The 17,712-nt window shown below is 47.0% G+C and overlaps 1 protein-coding gene across 2 annotated transcripts in view; it reads left to right on the forward strand.

Annotated features, from left to right (window-relative positions):
• Nucleotides 1–17,712, forward strand: part of map4k4 (mitogen-activated protein kinase kinase kinase kinase 4) — a 142,042-nt gene that overhangs the window by 73,752 nt on the left and 50,578 nt on the right. Inside the window, exons 14-16 of one of the 2 annotated variants that reach the window (XM_056232624.1) lie at nucleotides 7,102–7,188; nucleotides 13,882–13,933; nucleotides 13,976–14,067. In XM_056232624.1, the coding sequence (XP_056088599.1) occupies nucleotides 7,102–7,188; nucleotides 13,882–13,933; nucleotides 13,976–14,067 (231 nt within the window). Of the gene's footprint in view, nucleotides 1–7,101; nucleotides 7,189–13,881; nucleotides 14,068–17,712 lie in introns of both variants that reach the window. The other variant, XM_056232623.1, reaches the window with a different exon arrangement.

Genomic DNA, 17,712 nt, shown 5'->3' on the forward strand with positions numbered 1-17,712 from the left:
TCTCTGTAATAAAAACTTGTCTCGTTTATTGTATGTTTGAATAAATCGGACATAAAAACTCATTAACAGGTTAAGAAAATATATAATGAATATGTAATACAGTGCATTTATTTACCAAGATGCTCCTCTCTAGAGTTGGGTAACGAGTTTCTGGTCATTGCATGGCTTTCCTGAGTGAAATGTGCCGTTGCACTTGTTAGGGTCAGGACACCACATGACAGGTCTAGAGACATAGATGTATCACTGTAAACTAAAGAAAATCATAGCAGGACTAAACTCTTTGGCAGTAAAAGACTTTTAGGTTCTCTTAATAATTCCAAAAACGCAGTTCCCTTTCGTTGTCACTCCGAGTTCCGTCGGATGACGACGAAGGGGGGTTTCGCTTAGAAAGCCAATCGACTTCGAGTACTACAAAACGAGCCAATGGCAAAGAAATGCCATGGGTCTGCGGAATTTGCATAGCGTAACTCCGCCTCACCTCGTGGGTATTTAAGGAGAACGCTGGCAGCAAATAGCATGTTTTCGCTTCGCAGCCAAGTTGATCCTTCGTTCCACAAGCCATTCCTGTACTGTCAGTTCTTCAAGACGAGCGAGATTCTCTGGTGTTGGTGTGACGGCGATCTCCGGCGAGCGCGCACTTCCTGCCTATCTGTCTGTGATTTGACAGCGAGTGTGTTTCTCCCCGGGGCTCTTCAACACAGTCAGAGTTTCTTTCCTCTCACAAAAGAGCTTGCACGCGGCACGTCTTTTTAAAGATGCCTCGCCCGTGCACTTCTGGTTGCGGTAGACTCGTTGCCGACTCTGATGGGCACGAGCGTTGCATAGTGTGTTTGGGCATTGATCACGCTAGAGCAGCTCTCGTGGATGACTCATGTTCTCTCTGCGGGAACATGACCATCGCAGCACTACGATCGAGACTCAGTGATCTCGCAAGAGTGAGAGTCCCCTCATCCACACCCCGATCTACTGACTCTAGAAATAGAGCTAGTACTTCGGCTGGTGGCCAGGGTGATCTGAGGGTGACGGTTTGGAACAAAGCGCCGACTATCAGTCCGTGCCCAGCCGCACCCTCTCCATTGTTGCAACCCGTGAGTGCTCAGGTGTTTTCTGCGGGATCATCTTCGGGTGTCCCGCGGGTTTCCTTTGGCGCTCCAGAGGAGGACGCGATGTCTATCGCGGCATCACAAGGTGGGTCTGAATCTTCTGGAAGTGAAGACTCATCACAGCTGCCACCTTCGGGTGTGAGCACAGTTGTGTCAGAGTCTGATCCGGAGATGACGGCCATGCTGTCTCGAGCCGCCGCGAGCATCGGGTTAGAGTGGACCCCTCCGCCCTGTCCCGAGCGCTCGCGGCTGGATGATTGGTATTTGGGTCAGGCTGCGGACCCCCGTCCGCGTCAGGCCCCGATACCTTTCTTCCCGGACGTGCATGATGAGATCTCGAAGTCCTGGAAGACCCCCATGTCTTCCCGTGACCGCTCGATGATTTCATCCGCCTTTCCTCCCCTCGATGAGGCCGCTGCCCGTGGGTACACTGGGCTCCCCCCGGTTGAACGCTCTGTTGCGATGCAACTGTGTCCTCAGAGCGCTTCTTCTCGTGGTGAGCCTAAGCACCCATCCAAAGCCTGTAGTTACTCGTCTACGTTAGTGGCGAAGTCTTACAGAGCTGCGGGACAGGCCGCCACCTCTTTGCATGCCATGGCCATTCTGCAGGTCTACCAGGCCCAGATGCTCAGGGACATGCACGAGGGCAGGACAGACCCAGGGCTCTTCAATGAGCTGCGCGCCGCCACCGACCTTGCTCTCCGAGCGACGAAGGTGACCGCACGCTCCCTGGGTTTGGTGATGTCCACAGCTGTGGTCCAGGAGAGACACCTCTGGCTGAACCTTGCTGATATGAAGGATGCCGAGCGGTCCCGGCTGCTCGACACCCCCATATCACAAGACGGCCTTTTCGGCGGTGCAGTCGAGGATTTTGCCCAACAGTTCTCGACTGCTCAGAAACAGACTGAGGCTATTAAGCATATTCTGCCCCGACGGCCCGCTGCTGCCTCCACCCAGCCGACCAGGCAGAATACTCAGTCTGTTCGCCGCCGAGGGCGCCCTCCTACGGCTCCCGCCCCTCCCGCCCGGCCCAAGCAGCAGCCTTCACCTGGGCCCGGTCGCGGAGGAAGCCGTAAGAAGGCGCCCCAGCCCTCTCCAGCCCCTCCCCCCGCTAAACGCCGGGCCAAGCGGCGCTCCTGAGACGGGCTGCTCAGGGATGATGTGCACTTCTCAGGAGATGGTAGCAGGACCACTCCTTCCCCCGGTGGAGGGCCGGGGGAGAATCTTTTGTTCTCCACTCACCGCTGCTCACCCTCGGGTGGGCAGCACCCTTATGTGGTTAAAGAAAGAAGTGACACGTTCATCCCTGAGCACACAGAGTTCTCGGACGACATGGTGCGCCGCCCCCGGGCCGTGCACCCCTTGTCCTCCTCTGTCCCAGAGCCGGATGACAGTGCGCGCCGTCCCCGGACCGTGCCGCTCTCATCCTCCTCTGTCACATTCGAAAACGCGAATGTGCGGGGTCATGCGAACCACAGACTTCCCGTCGGTGGGGCAGCGAGGCGGTATGGCTGACCCAGAGGTGGACGGCATAGCGGCCCGACCGCTGCTCTCATCCTCCTCTGTCGCCAGACCCCTGGCAGAGCAGACCCCCGTGGAACGTTCGTCCTTCCCTGGTCTCCTCTGTCAGGACGCGGTCTATGGCTGTACCCCCACATCGGGCCGCTATGCCGTCCACCTCTGGGTCAGCCATACCGCCTCGCTGCCCCACCGACGGGAAGTCTGTGGTTCGCATGACCCCGCTGGTACAGTCCTTGGGAGCCTGGCTAGAGCTTCCCAACCTGTCCCGCTGGGTCGCACGAACGATCAGGCTCGGCTACGCGATTCAGTTCGCGCGGTCTCCTGCCCGCTTCAGGGGAGTCCGCTCCACTATGGTCGGTGGCAATGCCCCTATCATGAGAGCGGAGGTTGCCACCCTGCTGGCGAAGGGTGCGATCGAGACTGTCCCTCCAGCCGAAATGAGGACCGGCTTCTACAGCCCGTACTTCATTGTCCCGAAGAAAATCGGTGGGTTACGGCCAATCCTGGACCTGCGCGTTCTGAACCGCTCCCTTCACAGGCTGCCGTTCAAGATGCTCACCGCCAAACGCGTTTTCGAATGTGTGCGGCACCAGGATTGGTTTGCAGCGATCGACCTGAAGGACGCCTACTTTCATGTCTCCATTCTCCCTCGACACAGACCGTTCCTGCGGTTTGCTTTCGAGGGGCAGGCATATCAGTACGCAGTTCTCCCATTCGGGCTAGCCCTGTCTCCTCGCGTCTTCACGAAGGTCGTCGAGACAGCCCTTGTTCCCCTCCGGGAACACGGGGTTCGCATTCTGAATTACCTCGACGACTGGCTAATTCTAGCTCACTCTCGAGATCAGCTTTGCGAACACAGGGACTTGGTGCTCCGCCATGTAGCCCGTCTGGGCCTTCGGGTCAACTGGGAGAAGAGCAAACTTTGCCCCGTGCAGAGGATCTCTTTTCTCGGTATGGAGATCGACTCGGTCGCCATGTCCGCGCAGCTTACGAGCGAGCGCGCGCAGTCACTGCTGACTTGCCTGAGACAGTTCGAGGGCAAGAGTGCGGTTCCACTGAAACTTTTTCAGAGGCTCCTGGGGCATATGGCATCCGCAGCCGTGGCAACACCACTCGGGTTACTTCATATGAGACCGCTTCAGCTTTGGCTTCGCGACCGAGTCCCGAGGTGGGCATGGCAACACGGCACTCTCCGAGTACCAGTTACTCCGACCTGCCGTCAGACCTTCACCCCGTGGTCGAACCTCAGTTTTCTACGGGCCGGAGTGCCCCTGGAACGAGCTTCCCGGCATATTGTTGTAACGACAGATGCCTCTACCACGGGCTGGGGTGCCATGTGCAATGGACGTGCTGCCGCGGGCTCCTGGACAGGACCCCACCGCCTATGGCACGTCAATTGCCTCGAGTTGCTGGCTGTACAGCTCGCCCTGCACTGCTTCTGAGCCGTGCTCAGGGGCCAGCATGTACTAGTCCGTTCAGACAATACCGCGACCGTAGCGTACATCAACCGTCAAGGTGGTCTGCGCTCCCGCCGTATGTCGCAACTCGCCCGCCACCTCCTCTTATGGAGTCAGAAGCATCTGAGGTCGCTTCGTGCCATTTATATCCCCGGAGCCCTGAACTGTGCAGCCGACGAGCTCTCACGGCTTCAGCCCCTCCCGGGAGATTGGCGACTCCATCCCCAGTCGGTTCAGCTGATTTGGGACCAGTTCGGGGACGCACAGATAGATCTGTTTGCCTCTCACGACTCCACCCATTGCGCCCTGTATTATTCCCTGACCAAGGGCACGCTCGGCACAGATGCACTGGCGCACAGCTGGCCGCGGGGCCGCAAATATGCGTTTCCCCCAGTGAGCCTTCTTGCGCAATTGCTGCGCAAGGTCAGGGAGGACGAGGAGCAGGTCACTCTGGTCGCACCGTACTGGCCCACCCGGACCTGGTTCTCCGAACTCATACTCCTCGCGACAGCACCTCCTTGGCCGATTCCTCTGAGGAAGGACCTCCTTTCTCAGGGACGGGGCACCCTGTGCCACCCTCGTCCCGATCTTTGGAACCTCCACGTGTGGCTCCTGGACGGGACGAGGCAGGTTTGAGTACCCTACCGCCAGAGGTGGTGGCTACCATCACTTCCGCTAGAGCGTCGTCCACGAGACACGTCTATGCGTTGAAGTGGAACCTCTTCGTCAACTGGTGCTCTTCTCACCGAGAAGACCCCCGGAGATGTTCGATCAGTGTCGTGCTTTCCTTTCTTCAAGAAGGGTTGGAGCGAAGGCTGTCTCCCTCCACCCTCAAGGTCTATGTCGCCGCCATTGCCGCACATCATGACCCGATAGAAGGTAAGTCTGTGGGGAAGCATGACCTGATCATCAGGTTCCTGAGAGGAGCGAGGAGACTGAATCCTCCTCGCCCTCCTCTCGTACCCTCTTGGGACCTCGCAGTGGTCTTAACTGCCCTGCGCAGCGCTCCCTTTGAGCCTTTGCAGTCGGTCGAGCTTAACTTCCTGTTAATGAAGACAGCGATTCTGACTGCATTGGCCTCCATCAAGAGGGTGGGGGACCTGCACGCATTCTCCGTTGACGAAGCGTGCTTGGAATTCGGGCCGGGTGACTCTCACGTGATCCTGAGACCCCGGCCTGGATATGTGCCCAAGGTTCCTACCACTCCCTTCCGGGACCAGGTGGTGAACCTGCAAGTGCTGCCCCCAGAGGAGGCAGACCCAGCCTTGGCACTGCTCTGTCCAGTACGTGCTCTCCGCATCTATGTAGACAGAACGCAGTGTTTCAGGGCCTCAGACCAGCTCTTTGTCTGTTATGGTGGGAAGCTGAAGGGAAAGGCTCTCTCCAAGCAGAGGTTGTCTCACTGGATAGTGGACGCCATTGCTTTGGCATACCAGCAGCAAGGACGACCGTGCCCCCTTGGTGTGACCGCACACTCCACCCGGAGTGTCGCGTCCTCTTGGGCTTTAGCGCATGGCGCCTCGCTAACAGACATCTGCAGAGCTGCAGGCTGGGCGACACCTAACACATTCGCCAGATTTTACAATCTCCGAGTGGAGCCAGTCTCCTCCCATGTACTGTCTTTTTCAAGCTAACATGGGACCCGTTAGGTGTCTTCGCTTGCTCGCCATTCCACTCCACGGACTGGATACGTGCGATATTTCCTCAGGTGAGCTTCCCCAAAAGCCCTGAGCTCCTCCAGCACTGCTGACGCTGGCGCCAGTGTCTATTGCCTGCGCGTCGGCTAGGTGCCTTCCGTGTGCATGGTACCTCCTCTGAGCTACCCCCACATGTGTATTTCCACTGTAAGCCTCTCTGAGCATGTGTCTTTCCCTCGGCAAGCCACCTTGCCACCCCTGGGGTTGAAATATTCCACCTGCGGCTGGACACCCCAGTGATTCCCCATATGCATCCCTCGGGTCATATGTGTATTCTTAAGTCCCCCCCCCCCCCCCCCCTCTGGGTTGGCAGTAATTGCATATTCCCCCAAAATCTGGGATATGCTCCCCAGTGTACCTTGGTATTCCTGTGCTAAGTAGGAGTCCTTCGTCCGTGCTATTCTCACGACAGGGATCTCAGATTTACGCAGGGCACTGGAAGAAAGCTGAGAAGGTGGCGTGATTAGACTGGTATCCCCATTCGTCGTCATCCGACGGAACTCGGAGTGACAACGAAAGGGAACGTCTCGGTTACGGATGTAACCCTCGTTCCCTGAGTAGGGAAGGGAGACGTTCCGTCTTCCTGCCACTTTCCGCTGTACCGCGGGGATCGCCTGAGCTCAGTCTTGGCTCCTCAGCGAAGAAACATGCCTATTTGCTGCCAGCGTTCTCCTTAAATACCCACGAGGTGAGGCGGAGTTACGCTATGCAAATTCGGCAGACCCATGGCATTTCTTTGCCATTGGCTCGTTTTGTAGTACTCGAAGTCGATTGGCTTTCTAAGCGAAACCCCCATTCGTCGTCATCCGACGGAACGTCTCCGTTCCCTACTCAGGGAACGAGGGTTACATCCGTAACCGAGACGTTATTTGGACAACTTTATGTAAATAAAAATGTGTAGATGGGCTACAGAATAGAGTCTGTTCATGCGAAACTACTGGACTCCATCGGTCAGGTGTGCGATCACGTGGACACAGGGCATGAACTCACAGCTTCACCTTTCCCCACGCTCCGTGATATCCATCAGCCTAACTGCTGGTGTATGTTTGGCAGGTGTTTGTGTGTGTGTGTGCGCGTGTGTGTGTCAGGAGCACATCTGACTGTAACGTGTGTGTGTGTGTGTGTTTGTCAGGAGCACATCTGACTGTAACGTGTGTGTGTGTGTGTGTGTTTGTTGTGTTGTGTTGTGTTGTGTGTGTGTGTATCAGGAGCACATCTGACTGTAACGTGTGTGTGTGTGTGTGTGTGTGTGTGTTTGTTGTGTTGTGTTGTGTGTGTGTGTGTATCAGGAGCACATTTGACTGTAACGTGTGTGTGTGTCAGGAGTACATCCGCCGGCAGCTGGAGGAAGAGCAAAGGCACCTGGAGATCCTGCAGCAGCAGCTGTTACATGAGCAGGCCATGCTACTGGTGAGTGAATCCCTCATACACTCAAACACACCAGCACTGGTGAGTGAATCCCTCATACACTCAAACACACCAGCACTGGTGAGTGAATCCCTCATACACTCAAACACACCAGCACTGGTGAGTGAATCCCTCATACACTCAAACACACCAGCACTGGTGAGTGAATCCCTCATACACTCAAACACACCAGCACTGGTGAGTGAATCCCTCATACACTCAAACACACCAGCACTGGTGAGTGAATCCCTCATACACTCAAACACACCAGCACTGGTGAGTGAATCCCTCATACACTCAAACACACCAGCACTGGTGAGTGAATCCCTCATACACTCAAACACACCAGCACTGGTGAGTGAATCCCTCATACACTCAAACAGACCAGCACTGGTGAGTGAATCCCTCATACACTCAAACACACCAGCACTGGTGAGTGAATCCCTCATACACTCAAACACACCAGCACTGGTGAGTGAATCCCTCATACACTCAAACACACCAGCACTGGTGAGTGAATCCCTCATACACTCAAACACACCAGCACTGGTGAGTGAATCCCTCATACACTCAAACACACCAGCACTGGTGAGTGAATCCCTCATACACTCAAACACACCAGCACTGGTGAGTGAATCCCTCATACACTCAAACACACCAGCACTGCATGAGTGAATCCCTCATACACTCAAACACACCAGCACTGGTGAGTGAATCCCTCATACACTCAAACACACCTGAAGATTGACTCTGAAGATTTGTTTGACTGAAAGTTTGTTTGACTCTGAAGGTTTGTTTGACTCTGAAGGATTGTTTGACTGAAGGTTTGTTTGACTCTGAAGGATTGTTTGACTGAAGGTTTGTTTGACTCTGAAGGCTTGTTTGACTGAAGGTTTGTTTGACTGAAGGTTTGTTTGACTGAAAGTTTGTTTGACTGAAGGTTTGTTTGACTGAAAGTGTGTTTGACTCTGAAGGATTGTTTGACTGAATGTTTGTTTGACTGAAAGTTTGTTTGACTCTGAAGGTTTGTTTCACTGAAGGTTTGTTTGACTGAAGGATTGTTTAACTGAAGGTTTGTTTGACTCTGAAGGATTGTTTGACTCTGAAGGTTTGTTTGACTGAAGGTTTGTTTGACTCTGAAGGTTTGTTTCACTGAAGGTTTGTTTGACTCTGAAGGTTTGTTTGACTCTGAAGGTTTGTTTGACTGAAGGTTTGTTTGACTGAAGGTTTGTTTGACTGAAAGTGTGTTTGACTCTGAAGGATTGTTTGACTTAAGGTTTGTTTGATTCTGATGGTTTCTTTGACTGAAGGTTTGTTTGACTCTGAAGGTTTGTTTGACTCTGAAGGTTTGTTTTACTGAAGGTTTGTTTGACTGAAAGTTTGTTTGAGTCTGAAGGTTTGTTTGACTGAAGGTTTGTTTGACTCTAAAGGTTTGTTTGACTGAAGGTTTGTTTGACTGAAGGTTTGTTTGACTCTAAAGGTTTGTTGGACTGAAGGTTTGTTTGACTCTAAAGGTTTGTTTGACTGAAGGTTTGTTTGACTCTGAAGGTTTGTTTGACTGAAGGTTTGTTTGACTCTGAAGGTTTGTTTGACTGAAGGTTTGTTTGACTCTGACAGCCTGTATGTGGTGTAAGGTTTGTTTGACTGAAGGTTTGTTTGACTGAAGGTTTGTTTGACTCTGAAGGTTTGTTTGACTGAAGGTTGGTTTGACTGAAGGTTGGTTTGACTAAAGGTTTGTTGGACTGAAGGTTTGTTTGACTCTGAAGGTTTGTTTGACTGAAAGTTTGTTTGACTCTGAAGGTTTGTTTGACTCTGACAGCCTATATGTGGTGTAAGGTTTGTTTGACTGAAAGTTTGTTTGACTCTGAAGGATTGTTTGACTCTGAAGGATTGTTTGACTCTGAAGGTTTGTTTGACTGAAGGTTGGTTTGACTCTAAAGGTTTGTTGGACTAATGGTTTGTTTGACTGAAGGTTTGTTTGACTGAAGGTTTGTTTGACTGAAGGTTTGTTTGACTCTAAAGGTTTGTTTGACTCTGAAGGTTTGTTTGACTGACGGTTTGTTTGACTGAAGGTTTGTTTGACTCCAAAGGTTTGTTGGACTGAAGGTTTGTTGGACTCTAAAGGTTGGTTTGACTGAAGGTTTGTTTGACTTTAAGGTTTGTTTGACTGAAGGTTTGTTTGACTGAAGGTTTGTTTGACTCTGAAGGTTTGTTTGACTTAAGGTTTGTTTGACTCTAAAGGTTTGTTGGACTGAAGGTTTGTTTGACTCTAAAGGTTTGTTGGACTGAAGGTTTGTTTGACTCTAAAGGTTTGTTGGACTGAAGGTTTGTTTGACTCTAAAGGTTTGTTTGACTGAAGGTTTGTTTGACTCTGAAGGTTTGTTTGACTGAAGGTTTGTTTGACTCTGAAGGTTTGTTTGACTGAAGGTTGGTTTGACTGAAGGTTGGTTTGACTAAAGGTTTGTTGGACTGAAGGTTTGTTGGACTGAAGGTTTGTTTGACTCTGAAGGTTTGTTTGACTGAAGGTTGGTTTGACTAAAGGATTGTTTGACTGAAGGTTTGTTTGACTGAAGGTTTGTTGGACTGAAGGTTTGTTTGACTCTGAAGGTTTGTTTGACTGAAGGTTGGTTTGACTAAAGGTTTGTTTGACTGAAGGTTGGTTGGACTCTGAAGGTTTGTTTGACTGAAAGTTTGTTTGACTGAAGGTTTGTTTGACTCTGAAGGATTGTTTGACTCTGAAGGATTGTTTGACTCTGAAGGTTTGTTTGACTGAAGGTTTGTTTGACTCTGAAGGTTTGTTTGACTGAAAGTTTGTTTGACTGAAGGTTTGTTTGACTCTGAAGGTTTGTTTGACTCTGACAGCCTATATGTGGTGTAAGGTTTGTTTAACTGAAAGTTTGTTTGACTCTGAAGGATTGTTTGACTCTGAAGGATTGTTTGACTCTGAAGGTTTGTTTGACTGAAGGTTTGTTTGACTCTAAAGGTTTGTTGGACTAATGGTTTGTTTGACTCTGAAGGTTTGTTTGACTGAAGGTTTGTTTGACTCTAAAGGTTTGTTTGACTCTGAAGGTTTGTTTGACTGAAGGTTTGTTTGACTCTAAAGGTTTGTTGGACTGAAGGTTTGTTTGACTCTAAAGGTTTGTTTGACTGAAGGTTTGTTTGACTGAAAGTTTGTTTGACTCTGAAGGTTTGTTTGACTGACGGTTTGTTTGACTTGAAGGTTTGTTTGACTGAAGGTTTGTTTGACTTAAGGTTTGTTTGACTCTAAAGGTTTGTTGGACTGAAGGTTTGTTTGACTCTAAAGGTTTGTTGGACTGAAGGTTTGTTTGACTCTAAAGGTTTGTTGGACTGAAGGTTTGTTTGACTCTAAAGGTTTGTTTGACTGAAGGTTTGTTTGACTCTGAAGGTTTGTTTGACTGAAGGTTTGTTTGACTCTGAAGGTTTGTTTTTACTGAAGGTTGGTTTGACTGAAGGTTGGTTTGACTAAAGGTTTGTTGGACTGAAGGTTTGTTGGACTGAAGGTTTGTTTGACTCTGAAGGTTTGTTTGACTGAAGGTTGATTTGACTAAAGGATTGTTTGACTGAAGGTTTGTTTGACTGAAGGTTTGTTTGACTGAAGGTTGGTTTGACTAAAGGTTTGTTTGACTGAAGGTTGGTTGGACTCTGAAGGTTTGTTTGACTGAAAGTTTGTTTGACTGAAGGTTTGTTTGACTCTGAAGGTTTGTTTGACTCTGACAGCCTATATGTGGTGTAAGGTTTGTTTAACTGAAAGTTTGTTTGACTCTGAAGGATTGTTTGACTCTGAAGGATTGTTTGACTCTAAAGGTTTGTTTGACTGAAGGTTTGTTTGACTCTAAAGGTTTGTTGGACTAATGGTTTGTTTGACTCTGAAGGTTTGTTTGACTGAAGGTTTGTTTGACTCTAAAGGTTTGTTTGACTCTGAAGGTTTGTTTGACTGAAGGTTTGTTTGACTCTAAAGGTTTGTTGGACTGAAGGTTTGTTTGACTCTAAAGGTTTGTTTGACTGAAGGTTTGTTTGACTGAAAGTTTGTTTGACTCTGAAGGTTTGTTTGACTGACGGTTTGTTTGACTTGAAGGTTTGTTTGACTGAAGGTTTGTTTGACTGAAGGTTTGTTTGACTCTGAAGGTTTGTTTGACTCTGAAGGTTTGTTTGACTGAAGGTTTGTTTGACTCTAAAGGTTTGTTGGACTGAAGGTTTGTTTGACTCTAAAGGTTTGTTGGACTGAAGGTTTGTTTGACTCTAAAGGTTTGTTGGACTGAAGGTTTGTTTGACTCTAAAGGTTTGTTTGACTGAAGGTTTGTTTGACTCTGAAGGTTTGTTTGACTGAAGGTTTGTTTGACTCTGACAGCCTGTATGTGGTGTAAGGTTTGTTTGACTGAAGGTTTGTTTGACTCTGAAGGTTTGTTTGACTGAAGGTTGGTTTGACTGAAGGTTGGTTTGACTAAAGGTTTGTTGGACTGAAGGTTTGTTTGACTCTGAAGGTTTGTTTGACTAAAGGTTGGTTTGACTAAAGGATTGTTTGACTGAAGGTTTGTTTGACTCTGAAGGTTTGATTGACTGAAGGTTGGTTTGACTCTAAAGGTTTGTTTGACTGAAGGTTGGTTTTACTGAAGGTTTGTTTGACTAAAGGTTTGTTGGACTGAAGGTTTGTTTGACTCTGAAGGTTTGTTTAAATGAAGGTTTGTTTGACTCTGAAGGTTTGTTTGACTCTGAAGGTTTGTTTGACTCTGAAGGTTTGTTTGACTAAAGGTTTGTTTGACTGAAGGTTTGTTTGACTGAAGGTTTGTTTGACTCTGAAGGTTTGTTTGACTGAAGGTTTGTTTGACTCTGACAGCCTGTATGTGGTGTAAGGTTTGTTTGACTGAAGGTTTGTTTGACTGAAGGTTTGTTTGACTCTGACAGCCTGTATGTGGTGTAAGGTTCGTTTGTTTGACTCTGAAGGTTTGTTTGACTGACGGTTTGTTTGACTTGAAGGTTTGTTTGACTGAAGGTTTGTTTGACTCTGAAGGTTTGTTTGACTCTGAAGGTTTGTTTGACTGAAGGTTTGTTTGACTCTAAAGGTTTGTTGGACTGAAGGTTTGTTTGACTCTAAAGGTTTGTTGGACTGAAGGTTTGTTTGACTCTAAAGGTTTGTTGGACTGAAGGTTTGTTTGACTCTAAAGGTTTGTTTGACTGAAGGTTTGTTTGACTCTGAAGGTTTGTTTGACTGAAGGTTTGTTTGACTCTGACAGCCTGTATGTGGTGTAAGGTTTGTTTGACTGAAGGTTTGTTTGACTCTGAAGGTTTGTTTGACTGAAGGTTGGTTTGACTGAAGGTTGGTTTGACTAAAGGTTTGTTGGACTGAAGGTTTGTTGGACTGAAGGTTTGTTGGACTGAAGGTTTGTTTGACTCTGAAGGTTTGTTTGACTAAAGGTTGGTTTGACTAAAGGATTGTTTGACTGAAGGTTTGTTTGACTCTGAAGGTTTGTTTGACTGAAGGTTGGTTTGACTCATGGGCGTCAGTTTGGTTTGAAATGTGGTGGGGACAGAGACGCATTCGGAAGGGCATTTTCAAAAGTGCTGGGTACAATGACGCATTCATTATTTTTTCTCTTTCGCGCAGGTCATGGTTTGAAAGACGATGTCCTGTAGCTTACTGATTGAAATAAATAAAAATGTATGATGTCCGACCAAAAATGTGATGGTACTTTGGGTTTAATTGGTCGTAAAATGAGATCTAATATAATGTTGTCAGAATCGAGAATTTTTACGTGAATAAATAAATAGATCCGCCTGCGTTGCATATGTATTGTGATAGTCCAGTGGCAGAATTTTTGCCAAGCGTGTCGGGGGTTGAGGGTTCTAGTCCGCACTCGGTATAGTTTTTTCCCCTCTTCAAAACCGATAATGTTTATCAGTGGTTGTATATCAAGAATCTTGATATACTTTATCACTGATAAACATTATCGGTTTTGATGAGGGAAAAAAAAACTATACGAGTGCGGATTAGAACCCAGAGAAGCAGGGACACGTTTGTGTGCATTTTGAATTGTGATTTCTCTGGAACGAATAGAATCTCTGCAACGGATTGAAGCGCGCGTCCGAGTGAAGACAACACATTTCAGCGCTAGATCGCGTCTTATTTAACAAATGAATGAAACGAATGCTGCTAGTTAACTGGAGATGTTTTATTTGTATTGTTACATCCGTGACGCGAGATGTTTCAAAAGTGGTGGGGACAATATCGACCCTGGCAAAAAGTGGTGGGGACATGTCCCACCCGTCCCCCCCGTAAATGACGCCTATGGTTTGACTCTAAAGGTTTGTTTGACTGAAGGTTGGTTTTACTGAAGGTTTGTTTGACTAAAGGTTTGTTGGACTGAAGGTTTGTTTGACTCTGAAGGTTTGTTTAAATGAAGGTTTGTTTGACTCTGAAGGTTTGTTTGACTCTGAAGGTTTGTTTGACTCTGAAGGTTTGTTTGACTAAAGGTTTGTTTGACTGAAGGTTTGTTTGACTGAAGGTTTGTTTGACTCTGAAGGTTTGTTTGACTGAAGGTTTGTTTGACTCTGACAGCCTGTATGTGGTGTAAGGCTTGTTTGACTGAAGGTTTGTTTGACTGAAGGTTTGTTTGACTCTGACAGCCTGTATGTGGTGTAAGGTTCGTTTGTTTGACTCTGACAGCTGTTGTGTTGCAGGCGGATGAGCGGCACAGGAGGAATGTTCAGGGTTCTCCTCAGGCTGTGGTGATGCCGAAGCAGCCACCCGCTGTGCCGAAGCAGCCACCCGCTGTGCCGAAGCAGCCACCCGCTGTACCGCCGCGATCAGAAGCCTTTTCCAACGGCAGTGTGTCCGAACCGAGCCATCGGCCCGCTGACCCACAGGTAACTGGACCTTTTTTCTCATTAAGATGTGATGTGGACTCTAGTGATTTTATCTGGAAAAAGTAACATTTAAATGGCCATTCAAGTCAAGTCAAGTCATCTTCATTTATATAGCGCTTTTAACAATGGATTGTTTCAAAGCAGCTTTACAGAGATAAACATATAATTTAAGGTAACAGAGATTGTTTTGGCTTTATAGCGGTTCTTGAATAATGTTATTTCCAGCTAAAGTTAGTTTTGATTGATTCACCTCCGTCGAAATGATCAGACTTTAAACGCGAATCTGTGATTAACGCTGACGGCGTTCACATGCACATTCATAATTGATTCTATAGTTATGTGCTTTTGAACATATGTGCGCAGGTTTGTAATTCCATACAACCCATGCCTAAACAAACTACTTGTTTTGCCTATAAATTTTGATACAGAATTTTGTTTTATTTTATCACTTCGGGGTACGCGAACCGAAATTCACAACGCTTTATCTGTAGAGTGGGAAAGGGATCCTCCATAGGGAGAGGATAGTTGACACTTCAGCACTGCATTGTCATCGGGTCCAGGCAAAGCTCCCTCGTCAGATCTGGACACGGCCTGGATCCGGCAGGCTGCGGGAAAACCTCGGGATAAACAAAGACACTAATATTAGCGTAGATGCCAGCGAGTAGCGAGTACATCAAGATTTAAGCGAAGTGTTCCCAGTTCCGGCTGACCTAATCTATGCAGCCTAACATTGAATTATAGAAGTCTATAGTGTGTTATGTGTATGCTAGGTCAAAGAGATGTGTTTTTAGTCTAGCTTTGAACTGACAGATTCAATTAATCTTTTTTTTTTTTCAGTTTATGATTAAGACTTACGGTTATATTACGGGTTCTGTTACACTGAAGTTCAGTTTCAGCATTTGTGACTTAAGGCCCGATATACTTCAAGTGAAATCGAAAGAACGATCTGGTGTGACATCAGGCCAAAACTAATTTGTTTGAAGTTTGTTTTGTAAGTTCGAAACAGCTTGCCAAAAGGAACTTTCAGGAAAAGTTTGCTCTGGCTAGTAAACTGCTATTGGTCAGTGGTGATGATGTAACAGGTGTGTGTGGCCCCGGGGATCCGCCTTCTTTGAGGTGTAAATCTTCTCCGGTTCATCTCACTGAGAGACGCTTTATAGCAGAAACTGAAGCTGTAATTCTCACTGAAAGACACAGTCACTGTTTTTCATGTTTAATACTGTAAGGCTGTAAAGCGATCTGTTGTATAAAGTGCTGTATAAAAAGGCCTGTGAGAGCCATTTCAATGTTTATGTGCAGGTTTGGCCATTAGGTGGTGCTATGGTCATGGCATAGCTATTGGGGCTCATCTACTTAGGAGGATAAGTGTAATCAGACACAGGTGTTGCCAGAGGGGAAAAGGCCAACTAGTTTTTGAACACCACGGAGGCTGTGACTGTATGTTTAATATTGTGACAGTGTCGATGAAGATGGAATATTGTTCCGTTATGGATAATGAAGACCTTGTGTAACAATAAATCATATCTCTCATGACAGGGAAGAAAACAGAACTTGAACTCCTGTTACATAATTTCTAATTCGAACTAAGCGACCACGGTAACTGTACGTTCACACCACCGCGACTTGAGCGTCAAAGAAGCTCTGGCCGCCCTGTCAAGGACGCTTGTCAAAAAGTACGGGGAAGCTTGTTGACGCTTTGGACGCTTTGAGTTGCAGGGAGAATAGAAGTGTCACAACATGAAATGTAATAAACAGATAAAAAACAAGCAATACATTGAAGAAACCTTTTATGATGACAGCATTTTATTAAAAAAAAGGAAAAAAAGAATAGTTAGCTATTATTATTATTATTTGCGTCAAATCGGTGTCACTGTAGCCACATCGAGATGTGCCTTAATTAGCTCAAATTATGCATAGGGAATTTTAATAATTAATCATGAATATGATTAATATATTGCATATTATAGTTAAATTATCGAAATTGAAAATAGATCGATTGTATATATGAATGATCAATCATAACGAATTATAATTCCTCCTTCATATATCAATGGTCTCATTACAGATCGATTATATGAGACAACTTTAAGGGAATTACTTTAGTTTATCAAACAATCGGTTTGTCCAGCAAACAGCCGTAAGATTAACTAACCAACCTCTCAACAAGGTTGTCCCTTTTTATAAACTCCAAGAAATCTCAATGTTCCGGCCGTGAACATTACTTTTCTCGTGTTTATAAAATTTACGTTACTGATATAGTAACAACTTGTAAAGCTTTGTAGCGAGATATTCATTTCATTGACTTGTAAATGAGCACTTCAGGATCAATCAAGAATATGGTTTTAATAATTGAAACTACGGATACAGAATTCTACATTTGAACACAGGATACATGTATGTACAGTTAAACAGTAAAACTAACGAGGCAGACGAGTAACAAACAGGAGAAAGAGAGAGAGAGGTTGCGAGGGAGAAAGACTGTGAGGGAGAGAGAGAGAGGTTGCGAGGGAGAAAGACTGTGAGGGAGAGAGAGTGAAAGAAGATGAGAGATCTTCTGGTTTGGCAAAATTCATCACAGACACAGAACCTTTTTAGACACCAAGAATCAACAGATCTTAAATAAGCATAGTAAAACGGATACTTGCACAGGTACAGCTCTTTGGTGGGGCTGATCTGGAAAAGGCGTGTGTGTGTATCTCTGTCATGTGGATGCCGAGCGTTCGGGTTCGTCCAGCGAGCGCGGCGTGTTTGAATGTCCTTGTAGGTGAAGCTTGCCAGTCTCGGGACTCGGGACAGTCCCTGGTCTTCGGCCGGACTCGTGATCTCATCTCGAGTCACATGTCCAGAGCTAGCTCAACTCGTAAGCAAAGCATTCCGTTGTTCATTCATTAGAGAAAGATGCTGCATGTGCGAGTCAGAGTCAATGAATTAATCAATTCAAAACACTATCCCCTTTGTTTCAGAATGGAAGTTAAGGGGAACTTAACTACATTAGAATCTAGTTACTTCACTCCAACATACTAGAGCTGGCTCAACTACCGATCTGATTATCACTACAGTCACCGTGAGCAAATGAATTGCATTCCTGCTTTAAAACGAGCGTTCGTAAATATTTCAAATAAAATTGCGCTCATGCGGTCCCTATAAGCAAACAACGTCATGTCATAAATGATAGGAAACCTGTAGGAAACCCAGCAACGGCGATTTATTAGCTTCTCTTCCATTTTCTTGGAACTAATGTTTTGGTAGGAACGAAAGTTTACATTGTATGTTTCTCCGGAATCAGCCAGAGTGAAGGACGTCTATATTCCGATTGGTTGCTGGCGTTTTGCCGCTGAACCGCGTCATAGCTCATTACCATAAAGTTGGGCTTCTTTCAACTTTCTGATTGACGCTCAAAACGCCCAAAACGCGACGCCGATGGATTTGACGCTCCTTGCAGCTGAGAAAAGCCAGCTTCCATTGAAAATGAATGACTTCCGGCCGCTTTGGAAGCTCAAGTCGGCGGCGGTGTGAACGTACAGTAAGCGCGTCAACTAGCCTACTTTAACCCTCTGCGTAACCCTCAGCTGTTTTAAGCTTAGGCTTAGCGGTTACAAGGCCTAAGCCTGATGTGACTGGGGCGCTTAATTAAAGAGGTGGTGC

This window comes from Rhinichthys klamathensis, unplaced genomic scaffold, assembly GCF_029890125.1.
Source record: "Rhinichthys klamathensis goyatoka isolate OS25496 unplaced genomic scaffold, OSU_Roscu_1.1 h1tg000350l_1, whole genome shotgun sequence".
In the NCBI taxonomy this organism is placed as follows: domain Eukaryota; kingdom Metazoa; phylum Chordata; class Actinopteri; order Cypriniformes; family Leuciscidae; genus Rhinichthys; species Rhinichthys klamathensis.